This window comes from Microtus pennsylvanicus, chromosome 4 (assembly GCF_037038515.1).
Source record: "Microtus pennsylvanicus isolate mMicPen1 chromosome 4, mMicPen1.hap1, whole genome shotgun sequence".
NCBI lineage: Eukaryota > Metazoa > Chordata > Mammalia > Rodentia > Cricetidae > Microtus > Microtus pennsylvanicus.
In genome coordinates this window covers 78,367,431-78,379,860 of record NC_134582.1, presented here as the reverse complement: position 1 = coordinate 78,379,860, position 12,430 = coordinate 78,367,431, and the positions used below count along the sequence as shown (strand labels likewise).

General features: G+C 43.5%; 1 protein-coding gene across 1 annotated transcript; it reads left to right on the top strand.

Annotated features, from left to right (window-relative positions):
• The first annotated feature begins 1,281 nt into the window (after nt 1-1,281).
• C4H5orf24 (chromosome 4 C5orf24 homolog) lies at nt 1,282-12,128 on the top strand. Its single transcript, XM_075969488.1, has 2 exons — nt 1,282-1,493; nt 7,865-12,128. Exon 2 carries the CDS (start codon nt 7,868-7,870, stop codon nt 8,432-8,434), a length of 567 nt encoding a protein of 188 aa, XP_075825603.1. The 5' UTR covers nt 1,282-1,493; nt 7,865-7,867; the 3' UTR covers nt 8,435-12,128.
• Nucleotides 12,129-12,430: the final 302 nt, after the last annotated feature.

The window sequence follows — 12,430 nt, the reverse complement described above, 5'->3', positions numbered from 1 at the left end:
TCAGAAGGTGCTTTAGGCAGAGACCCATCTTTACACTGAATGGATTCTGCAACAGAAACAGTTACAGCCAAAGTGGAATGAGGCTAGCGGCTCAGCTCTATAGTACACTCTAGAGATGCCAGGGATTTTAAACAACAACGAAAACCTAAATACTATTGGGCATCCCACAAAATGCTTTTAATTATTGCATATCCTATGTCAGAAGTTCCTAAATGCCATTATCATCTGAATATTCCCATGTTGTTTGGAAGCTGGGCATCTCACCCTAACCACTCAAAGAAACTGAAGGACAATGAGTCTTTTTGTTTTTCAAGATAGGGTTCTCTGTTTAGCCCTGGCCGTCCTGGAACTCACTCTGTAGACCAGGCTGGCTCCGAACTCAGAGATCCGCCTGCCTCTGCCTCAAGAATGCTGGGATTAAAGGCGTGCACTGGACAATGAGTCTTTCTCAGATGCGTGAGAAGTCCCTAGCACACTTGGTCAAACATTGTTTACAAACAGCGGTGAAAAGCGACTTGTGGAGCACAGCCGCAGTTATCAGCAGAGATTAGACGAGGAGAATGGGTGAACCCAGAATGCAGGGATGTTTAGTAACTCTATCTAACGGTCCGGAATGTCAGCTACTTTCCCTTGAAGGCTGGCTCTTTCCTGGGCCGGGCCACCTGTTCCGGGGTACTGCTTTGTCAGATAGTACCTGCCCTCTTTGTGATATATATATATATATATATATATATATATATATATATATATATATATATATATATATATATATATAATCATTGTCCTTGCCTATGGAGTTTTCCAACTGTGTCTGTAAAAACTAGAAACCTCGTGGATATCAGCCCTTACTCTTCTTCTCCTGGCTACTTCTTCTTCCCCTCACTCTCCTTCTTTCTTCTGCTTATTCTTCCCCCTATTCTTCTTCTTCTCCGTGCCCTTTCACTCCACTTTCTCCCCTTGCACGAAAAATAAAGAAGACGCAGAGGTAACGTATTTGAGTTAATGTTTTACCCTCAGATCCTCGGCTGCCGCAGACATCCAGTTCTGAGCCCTGAGGGGGTACTGAGGCTGGTACTCAAGGCCTCCGATAACTGACAAACCTGGTGAGTGGACGTTCTGACACCACAGGGTAGGAGTGACAAACTCCCCTTGGCAAGATTCTAGATCAGTCCAGGCCGCGTGTCCGTCAGCGGTCCGCCACCCCGCGCACGCGCACTCTGGCCGCGGGCCAGGCGACCGGTCTCGCGATACCGAAGCGTGCGCGTGTACGCGCGCGCGGGGCTCACGTTCCGGGGCTGTGGCGGCCTTTTCCTCCGGTGTCTCGGGCCCGCGGCGAGGACTCTTGGGAGTCGGGCGCTGGCGTGCCTCCCCGCCGCCGCCCGCCCTCTGCCGTGGACTGGACCGGGCCGGCCGGAGCGAGCGGAGCGGGCGGGAGCTTTCCTGCCTATGGTCGGCCCCTGGGCGCGCTGAGGGCCGGGCTCCGAGCGGCCGAGGTAGGGCGCGGGGCGGCGGCGGGCGAGGGGCCCGGCGAGCGAGGCGCGGGATCCGGCGGCGGGCGCAGGCGCCTCCTTCCTCCCGAGCGGCCGGGATCCGCGGCACTTCCGCCCGGGCGCCCGCCGACCTCGCGGGAGGCGGGAGTCACGGCGCGGGCCCCACGGCCCGGGCTGCAGGGTGGGCGCGGGGCTGCAAACTTCTCCTCGCGCTGCGGTTAATGCCGCTTCCCAGCGCATCCCGGCCTCAAGGCGGTGAGCGTCTCGGCTCCTGTTAGGCTGCTGGCTTGGGGAACTGCCGCGGGGCACAGTTGAGGAGTGCAGAGAAGACAAAGGACACCGTTATTTTTGTTGAGTCTTAGTGTCCAAACTTCCCCGGGTGAGGCCAGGAGCGGAGCAGGATCTCCAGTTATTGCCACGGCCTCTCACACACTTGTTTAGGATTATAAAATCATATGCATTTATATATAGTGGTAGCCAGATTATAACAAAAGTCCGACAGTTATGTGATATTTGATTTTTGGAGAGCAGAATGGGGGCTTTTGAAGCTTTGCTGTATTTACAAAGCTTCATAGGTGCCTTGCAGAGTTACTAAAAATAATTTTGTTGGCCATAATGTCTGCCATATTCGAGATGCGATTGTTTCATGGAAGGACAGCAGCTTTAAAACTCCACAGTAAACCTCCAGGGAGAGCAAAACTCAGCACACCTTCAGAACTAATAATTTAGTCGCAGTCCAACTCCTCGTTGGCTCCCTTAAACTGTCAGTGAATCACTTACAAAGGTTTTTCTTCATTGGCATGTGCGTGCGAGGCCCTGGGTTCCACCCCCCCCCCCCCCGCCCCCCGTACCACAAACAAAACAGAAAAAACAGCTGGAGCTTTTGCTAGGCACACAATTTGTTCAGTAACTCCTAGCTTGCCTTCCACCCACATCTCAGAGGAATTCTCAGGACTTTCTTAACTGTAGCCTACATCATCTTAGTGAGCTTTGTATGGAAAGAGTTCTATATAGTTAGCTGGATAAAAACAGCTAAGGGTATGTACAGGTCTCGAGGAGAGGCTGGGTCCCTGCACCTAGTCAGTGCACAGCTGGAAACCAACTCCAACTACCCACACTCACGGGTTCTCGTGCACACAAACAGCTGACCAAACATGTTGGTTAACACCTTTACACTCATCACTTGCTTGGTGAGGCAGGAGGATTGCTGTGAGTTTGAGGTCAGCCTAGACAAAGAATGAAACCAGGTCTTAAAAACTAAAAAAACAATAGAATCATTAGCAGGCAAGTTTTGGAGTAGAAAGAAGGGGGCATTTTGAAGAACATGGTTAATGCTGAAATTTATTGTACATGTAAATATATATACAGATAAACATACACACACACATAAAGGTTTTCATAGTGCTGACATAGGTTGTAAGAATCTTTTTATTTGGCAGTTCCATGTGTGAGAGAAAACTATTAACTTACTACTTTCATCTATTGCCTTCAAACTGGGAATCTCTGACGTCACCCTTCCCAGTGATAGACAGGCATGTGTGTGTCTTCATGTCTACATGTGTGTGTGCTAGTATGGCCAGAAGTCGATGCCAAGGGTCTTCTTGAGGGATGCACTCTGTCTTATTTTTGAGACAAGATCTCCCACCAAGCTTGAACCTGGAGCTTCCAGATTTGGCCACCCAGTGGGTTGTAGGGATCTGGTGGCAATCTACTACCTCCCCATGGGGGTTCCCATCACAGGGTGCTGTGCTTGTCACCTTTGTGTGTGCTGGGGATCCGAACAAGCCCAGGTGCTGTGCTTAGACAGCAGCTGGCCCTTTACCAACAGCCGAGCCACTGCTGAGGTTCTTTTTCAGGAAGGGTCATTTGTTATGTAGCTTTGACTGTCCTTGAGTTTGCCGGTAGATCAGGCTACCCTTGGAACCTTTTGAGATTTGGAGGCCTCTCCCTCAGAATAAAGGCTTGTGTCACCACACCTGGCTCCGGTTTCTTTTTGTGACAGCTTTCTAAATAATGACTGAAGAGGGTTCAGTTTTCTTACAGGTGTGTGTGTTTCTCTTTGAGTTTAGTAGACGCTAGTCCAAATTCATTGGCTACAAACAGCTCTTGAGATTCCTACTTAATTCATATATGTATGTATGTATATATGATGCATCTCAGATGCATTTATTAATGCCCCTTCACAAACAGCACTTAGATAAGTGTACGGCGGTGTTCCAAGTTTCCATCTAATACAGTTTGCTTATGTTTGCAGGCCGACAGGTTCATCTTCAGTGAATTCTGGAGTTGGTTAAAGAGGTTCATGAGCAGAACTGGAGTCTTTCCAAGCTTGACTTCTTTTCTTTGTGCTACTGCTTTTGTAAACAATGAAGGTCATTAGCCCTATTCCTACCCAAATTTCCTGATGAATCTGGGCATAGTGGGGTGTCCCAGGGACCTAGACATTTAGTAAAAAGCTTGGAGAGAGAATATGATTGTTTCAAGAAGTATAGTACTAGCTTTTCTTCCATTTGGATAATTCATATTTCTAACAGGAAGATTTTTGTGGATATTTATGAAGTTAAGGGCTAAAGAGATACTTTTTCTTTTTTTGGTATGATGAGGGGTTGAACCCAGGGATCAGCACATGAACTACATCCTATCCCAGAGGTGAATGTGCTAGACTGATGCCTGTTAGGGCAATATCTGGGGTAAATTTTGAGGGAAAGCTGTATTCCTGTCAGCTATTGGGATGCTGCTGAACACCTTCAGTATTCTATACGTGAACTGTTGACTCTATTCAGAATAGCTGAATTCCTGTTTTGGCTTTGCATTCTCCTAAAGAATATCTCTAATAGTTCACTTAAAGTCAATTACCATGTCTTAAAAAAAGAAAAAAAAAGGTTCGTGTGTGTGTGTGTGTGTCTGTCTGTCTGTGTGCACACACATGTATCTGTATGTAGCTATTTGTGTTGATGCAGAGACCAGGGTGTTGAGTGTCCTGTCACTCTTTTTTTTTTTTTTTTTTTTTTTGAGGCAGGGTGTCTCACTGAACCTGGGCTTTTGTTTTCTCAGTTATGCTGGAAACCAGAAAGCTTCACTGCTGGCAGCAGGCTGGGGTTGTAGACAAGACTGGTCTGTAGATAGGTGCTGATGGCCAAACTCTAGTCCTTGCAGCTGTGCAGCAGCAGTACTGTTGCTGTTGAGCCATTCTCTAGCCCTGTTCCCATTTCCTTAGCAGCATGCCCTGAGGATTGTGTGCAAAGGCCTGGCCCAGAGAAAATGCTCAGAAGCTAACTTGAGGCTAATGTGTTTAAACTTAGTTTGATGGTCTCTATTTCTGATCTGAAATAGAATTGTAGCTAGTGAAGTAAAGGTTAATAGTTAGCTCATATTCGGAAAGTGACTAAAAATTACTCTTTTTAGGGGCTGGAAAGATGGCTCAGTGGTTGAGAGCACTAGCAGCTTTTCCAGAGGACCTGCACTCAATTCCCAGCAACCACACCGTGGCTTACAGCCTTCTGTAATGAGCTCTGGCACCCTCTTCTGGCCTGCACACATACATGCAGGCAGAACACTGTATATAATAAATAAATCTTTTTAAAAATTACTTCTTTTGCTGGGCTGTGGTGGCGCACGCCTTTAATCCCAGCATTCGGGAGGCAGAGGCAGGCGGATCTCTGTGAGTTCGAGGCCAGCCTGGTCTACAAGAGCTAGTTCCAGGACAGGCACCAAAAAGCAATGGAGAAACCCTGTCTCGAAAATCCAAAAAAAGAAAAATTACTTCTTTTAATACTTTGTTTTGCTTTGACTTGTTTCATAATTTCAAGTCTGTGTTGGTTGCTCTGACCATAAGTGAGTGACTTCTCAGTGTATGTTTTTACTTCATTATTGAGCCTTTAAACCACTTGGGCAGCAACCCTGTTGATTCTCAGCAAATACTTAGTTCAGGAGTGTGTGCGTCTGTGGCCCATGTCCTATTTTCTTGTGCAGAATTCTATGAGCTCAGTAAGTTCCTTGTTTGAGATCTCCAGGAATAGTTGCAGTTGTATGTGCGTGAAGGACATTTCAGGAGGACCTTAGTCTGAACTGGAGTGCATGGCTTTGTCTTTCTTTGTCATAGTGCTGCAGCCTCAAAGTCAGTGCTCATGTGAGATACAGCCTTATGTAGAAAGAGAATCATAGCAAGGTCTTCAGACAAAACAGTGACTTTTGTCTTGTTTAGGGCTCCTGTAAGCCAAGAAGATGGCATACCCTGTATGTGATCTGTTTGACACAGCTTTTGTCTTTGGAGTAGATGGTATTTGACTGTTGTCCATATTTTTGTAGTTTAAGTCTTCACTGTTTGTGTATGTGCTCATCTGTTTTAGCTAATAGAAACCTTCATTAATTCTGTGTTGATACTGCCTTTGTTTGGATAGAGGCCATTGGAAGGGATTCTGTGCTGGGCCAAGACATTGTGTTCCTTGCTGGCACTATCTGGCTTTTGAAAAGTGTAACACACACTCGGGGTTCTGCATAAATAATAGATGACCATAATGACTGAGTATCCATCCTGTGGAAATTGATCGGGTTAAGAGTATACACGTGAGAGTGTACTATAAGACTCAACGGCACATTCTAAGGCTAGGCATGGAAAATCATTTTAATAAGAGTTCTGGGTCCTTATTTTCGTTTACTTATTTAAAATCTGTTTACAATGTATAGTGTTCTGCCTGCAATGATGCCTGCAAAAGTATAAGAGGGCACCAGATTGCATAGATGGTTGCGAGCCACCATGTATTTGCTGGGAATTGAACTCAGGACCTCTGGAAGGGCAACCAGTCTTTTAACCACTGAGCCATCTCTCCAGCCCTTGTTTAAATTTTAAACGTGTGTGTGTGTGTGTGTGTGTGTGGTTGTCAGAGGACCACTTGTGGAAATTGACTCTCCTACCTTTTGGGTCATTGAAATTGAACTTAGAACATCAGGCTTGGTGGCAAGTGCCTTTACCTGATGAGCCATCTCTTTGACCTTTGTTCTGTTTTTTTTACTATTCTTTTTCTAGAGTTTAATAACTTAAAAGGGAAAACAAAAGCCTATAAAATACTCATTTTTCTACTTCAGCTTTAACCAGACTATAGGTATTAAATTAGTGCTTTGAGTTATTTTTTTTTAAAAATTTAGATGTTTGGGCTGGAGAGATGGCTCAGCCGTTAAAGGCTAGGCTCACAACCAAAAATATAAAAATTTAGATTTTTAAGAAATATTATGTGTCCGGGTGATGGCGCACTCCTTTAATCCCAGCATTTGGGAGGCAGAGACAGGCAGAGGTCTCCATGAGCTTGAGTCTAGCCTGGTCTACAGAGAGTGTTCTAGGACAACCAGGGTTACACAAAAATAAAACCCTATGTCGAAAAATTAAAAAAAAAAAAACCAGACAAATTTATGTGTATGACTGTGTGGCCTACATGTGTGTATGTTTACCATGCAGATGACCATGAGGTCAGAAGAAGGTATCAGTCCCCTGGAACTGGAGTTGTGGATACTGTCAGCCACCATATGGGTGCTGGGACCTGAACTAGGGCTCACTGCAAGATCAGCAAGTTTTCTGTTAATTGCTGAGCCATTTTCCAACCTCTAATTGAGTGATCTTATGGCATCTCTGTTCTTACCTGTAATTGAGAAACCCAGGACTCTAATGCTGTTTGTTTTGTGACTTTTTGCGGGGAGACATGGACAGCATTCTCTGTTTACCCTAGATAGGGCACCAACGAAGAATTCCAAGCAAGGCTAGCTTAGTGAGTCAGTTTATTAGGTTGTGGTCAGATGTATGGATAACAAAGGCAGCTGTATCCCTGAACAGACTTCCCAGCATGGTCACAACTCTGTCCACTGGAGAGGCTTTCTCTCCCTGACTTCTTTTTTTTTTTTTTTTATAAATATTTATTTATTTATTATGTATACAATATTCTGAGGGCACCAGACGTCATTACAGATGGGTGTGAGCCACCATGTGGTTGCTGGGAATTGAACTCAGGACCTTTGGAAGAGCAGGCAATGCTCTTAACCTCTGAGCCATCTCTCCAGCCCTCTCCCTGACTTCTTTCTTGCTTTTATAAACTTGCAGGGTGAGGGAGAGTGAATCTCCTAACTTTTTGGAGCTTTCTGATCCTTGTACATTTCACTTACGTATTGAATCTTCTGGGTCTCTGTCCTCTGGGAAGAAATGTTTTGGTTGGGTGGGGGTTGCGGGACTGTCATGGAACACTGCTCATGTGTGTTTGTTTAAGTGCTTTGGAGTCTACCCTATTGTCCTAATTTCAGGTAGTCTTCATAGTTGTTAAAGATGGTTTTTCCACCGGATGCTGTCATACAGATAGATATTTATATGCATTTGTCTTTATTTTTGGTAGAAAATGATGCATCCTGTCGCCGCCAGTAATCCAGCATTCTGTGGGCCTGGCAAGCCTTCCTGCCTCAACGAAGATGCCATGAGAGCTGCTGATCAGTTTGATATATATTCATCCCAGCAAAGCAAGTACGGCCACACAGTCAGCCACAAACCAATGGTTTGTCAGAGGCAAGACCCATTAAATGACACACACTTGCAGCCTACCAGTGGCAGAAACATAGAGATAAAAGATGAACTAAAGAAAAAGAAAAACCTCAATCGATCTGGTAAGCGCGGCCGGCCTTCAGGAACCACCAAGTCAGCAGGATACCGGACCAGCACGGGCAGACCCCTGGGAACTACCAAAGCAGCTGGATTTAAGACGAGTCCAGGCAGACCTTTGGGTACAACCAAAGCTGCAGGGTACAAGGTCAGCCCAGGGAGACCTCCAGGTAGCATTAAAGCTCTGTCCCGACTTGCAGATCTTGGTTATGGCTGTGGTACTGCTGCCTTCCCTTACCCTATGATGCATAGCAGAGCAGTTCATGGGGTTCAGGAAACCAGTGGTGAAGTCAAGCCACCCAGTGAGTGAGCGAGGCAGGAGAGCATGTGTTAGGAGCAGACTGAGGTGCCCCAAAGCTTCTTGCTTTACTCTGACTTTTCCACCTGGACTTCCCAGTTTTGTTTTTCAGTTTGATCTCCCTCACTCCCCACTTAATTTTCGTTTCTTTCGTTTTTGCTCAGAAGCTGCCACTAACTAGTTGGGCAGGAGTAGTGCGTTGTACCTGTAGTGTCCAAGGTTCAGACAGCGCTCAGCTAAGTCCTTGCTTTCCCTTTGGGCCATTCTTAGTGGACGCGTCACAGGCCAACGAACTGCCACGGTTGACTTTGAGTTGTGAGTAAACCCGTGTGTAAGGTTTACCCGAGGCTTCTAACTGACAGAGTGGAACAGCAACTAGGAGCAGATCAAAGGGCGTGCCTGTGTGAGTTTAGAATGTCCTTGAAGTAAGACACAGCTGTTTGGATGCTTGGGAATTTAAAACACAGCTTCTTATTTATTGATTCACATGACATTAGATGATCATGATTTCTAAAACATTGTCTGATACTTGCCTTGCAGAGATTATAGTTACAGGCTATATGTTTTTCAGTTGCTTAAGAGCATATACACCATACACTACGAATAATTCATTCTTACAGCAAAATGCTTAAATACTTCATAAGCCTGCACATTATATTTAATATACAAGAAAGAGAAACCTTAAGGTCTGCATGTAACTATAATCATTCTATTTTGTCTTTCATATACTTAGTGAGTTTCAAAATATATTTAAAAACATTTATTACTAGTGCTCATTTAGAATGGTTTTTTAGTTTTTCTGAGTAATTGTTATTATATTGCATTAGTACTTAACTGTATCTTCAGGTTTATATCTACCAAAGGACACAAATTGAGTGGTAGACTGCAGAACTGGTCTAAGAAAGCAGTTTCCTGCCTATTAAGACCCAAATACCAAGAAATATAAGAACTCAGTATGCATGAACCCTGTAAAATGAGTGCTGATTAGGTTAAAAATGGCATTGTGGCTCCAGGAAGACTGCTTTTCCAAAAGAAATCTCTTCTCCCTAGCGAGGCTTGCTTTCAAAGTAATATAGAAAAGAGAAAAATACTGGGCACAAAGGTATAGTTACAGAGGGAAATCTTCCTTTCTGTTAAATTTTATTTATTTTGAGTTTTACATAAAATATTATGAACTTTAGAATTGAAAAGCTTCACTGGGCAGAGGTGGCGCACACCTTTAATTCCAGCACGTGGGAGGCAGAGGCAGGCGGATCTCTGAGTTTGAGAGGTGTGCATAGTGATTTCCAGGGCAGCCAGCTCTAAGTAGAAATCCTCTCTTAACAAACAGAACAAAAAACAAAATTACTTTCTTTAACTTGCATTTCAAAATGCCTTTGATATTAAAATGTAGATTAAAGACTCAAAAACTTTAAAAATAATCAAAAGTATAAAAGGACACATACCCATTGGTTAGGCTTGCTCTCAGACCATGTAAACTGACTTTACGTAAATGCCATGGTTTAGACCTTTCAGGAGACAAGCAGCAAACCTCAGGTGCCCCTAGGGATAGCTGACACCCAGCTGGGCTTCTGCTCGGACAACGAGAGATGTTGCATTGCTTGGGGGATCAGTGACCTCAACAGGACCAGCTTTGCACAAATAGGGAACCGTGGACAATGCTGGGTGACTGCACAACCAGTGCTATCGTTCAGGCAGCTCAGTTGCTTCAAGTGTTTCTTCTTGCAGAAACCTAGAACATAAAATTTGTAATAACTTACTCAGAACAGTGTAACTTCTGACACGCACAAATACTTGCATCTTCATTGTGTGTTCATCTGGTCCCTTGAGTACCCATCCCTTAGCTATTTCTGAGGATGTTCAGCAGTTGACTGCTTAGAAGCCCTTGCACGGCCAGTTCCTGAAGATGGCTGCAGTATTCTGTGGAATACTGTGCTCCACTGTCAGGGATTGGGCGCATATTACGTGTCATAGTAAGTCCACTAACATCCCTCCAGTTTGGTTTCATTCCTGCTTTTATACCCGTTTATTTGTTTCTTTGCTGTTCCACACCTGTTCCCTTCCCCCACTCTTTAGTACATCTACTCAGTGGTGCTGTGCTGTGTGTCAGAAGACACAGTGGGCGTATTGTTGTATAATGAAATGGGACATCGGTTTAAGGAGAGGTGTTCATAACAGTGTTGTATAGGGAGCTCTAGCCCAGGAAGGGGGGATGCGTGGCTACAGCTGTGGATGGGTAGCATCACTTAGAAAACTGAATTTACTGTTCCTGTGAGCCGTTCCCTGGAGTATTAAGTGTGAGCGCTGGTGAACATCTGATTCTACTCACTGCTGTCCTTGTGGACAGTTTACTAGTGCCATGCTGGAGAGACAGATGACATGAATGAAGTCTTCACATTTAAAATATTTGCTTCTACATGATCTAAAGACTGCGTTCTGCATCTTCTGTAACATGGTCTTTTGTCATGACAGACACTGAAATAGCATGTTAAACAGTTGCCTAGATGTCAGTGTATTCAGTTGGAAGAACTGCCCCCCCCCCCGTATAATTGTTCCTTAAAAGGTAAATTGATAATTTTATACACGTGATTCTATTCTTCATAAAATAGGTTTCACTATCTATATTAAAACTGTTTATCAGAAAATGATCTACTATGCCAGTAAGTTGTTTTACTTTTTCTTAAAGGGTATTTTAACAAGCCTTATTTATTATTGTTATATAACAAGGAGTCAATCAGATGAAAATTTCATTTTCCACAGGTATTCCCTTGCCTAACTAATCTTTAGTATGGGGTGATTTTGATACTATCTTTGGAGTTTTGCACTGGATATTAAAAAATATATTGGCACAATATATTAAAAAATAAAATGGTAATTGGTTTAATTTTTAATATTTGGGAGCATTTTTTAAAATCAGTGTTGAAATCAGACTAATCTTTGTATTTTTAATTTAAAAAGAAACATCTGTCAACGTGGTATTTATTCATTCTAAACTGCTGTTTGTGTGAATTTACATATATATTTTCATGAAATACGAATACTGAATTTCTTTGAGGTAAAATCTGGATCCATTTAATATGAGGTTAAGGGTGCTTCATCCAGTGTAAGAATGACCACAATGTGTTTAGATAGTGAGCTTCTTTATACTTTAAGAAGCTTTAAAAGAGCAGTTCAGGGTTGTTGATAACTTCTCTGTCAGTTCCTTGGCTATATGCAGTAAGCTTTTATAATCCGTCACAGTAATAAATTCACAACAGTCTTAGGCATAAAAAGTTTGGATGCCCTTTTGCTCTGTCTGTTATAATGTCATTGACTTCGCTCAAACTCTAAGATGTATCTTAATCCTTTGCTTTCTCCCTTTTCCTTCCAAGTCGACAGATCTGTGTTCTCACATACAGTGTATTTAAGTTTTTGAGAATCCTGTAGCAAGTCAATTGTGTGATTTAATCAGGCCACTCTGATTCTTTGATTCACAATTTCCTTTTTCCACAGACAATTATGAAGCAAATAATTACCATTTAACTGATAATAAGCACGTTGTCCTCTGCTGTAAAAAGTCCGAATAGATACTGTGTATGTTTAATGTCCATGAACTTGAGCTACTCATGTGCAATTATGTGTATGGGAATGGAGTAGTGTTCATGATTTGTATCTGCAACATCATATGGATGTATATTTATTAATAAAGTCATCACTTTAAAACCAACTGTTTACTGCTTTATTTTTTTCATTAATTTATTTTGTATTTGGCAGAAGGGGATCGTATGCATGCCACATTGTGCACATGGAGTCAGAAGACAACCTTTGGGAGTTGGTTCTCTCCACTCAGGTGGTCAGGCTTTGTGGTACCTGATGTGGGATTCCCCTCTGTATGCTGTGATTACCAGTGGTGAATAAAGAAACTGCCTTGGCATTTGATAGGGCAGAACTTGATACGATAGGTGGCGAAAACTAAACAATGCTGGGAGAAAGGAGGCAGAGTCAGAAGCCATGTAGCCCCCTGCCAGA

What these genes read in the sequence shown, in the direction of transcription:
- C4H5orf24 (XM_075969488.1), top strand. Translation starts at nt 7,868, where the DNA reads ATGATGCATCCTGTCGCCGCCAGTAATCCAGCATTCTGTGGGCCTGGC.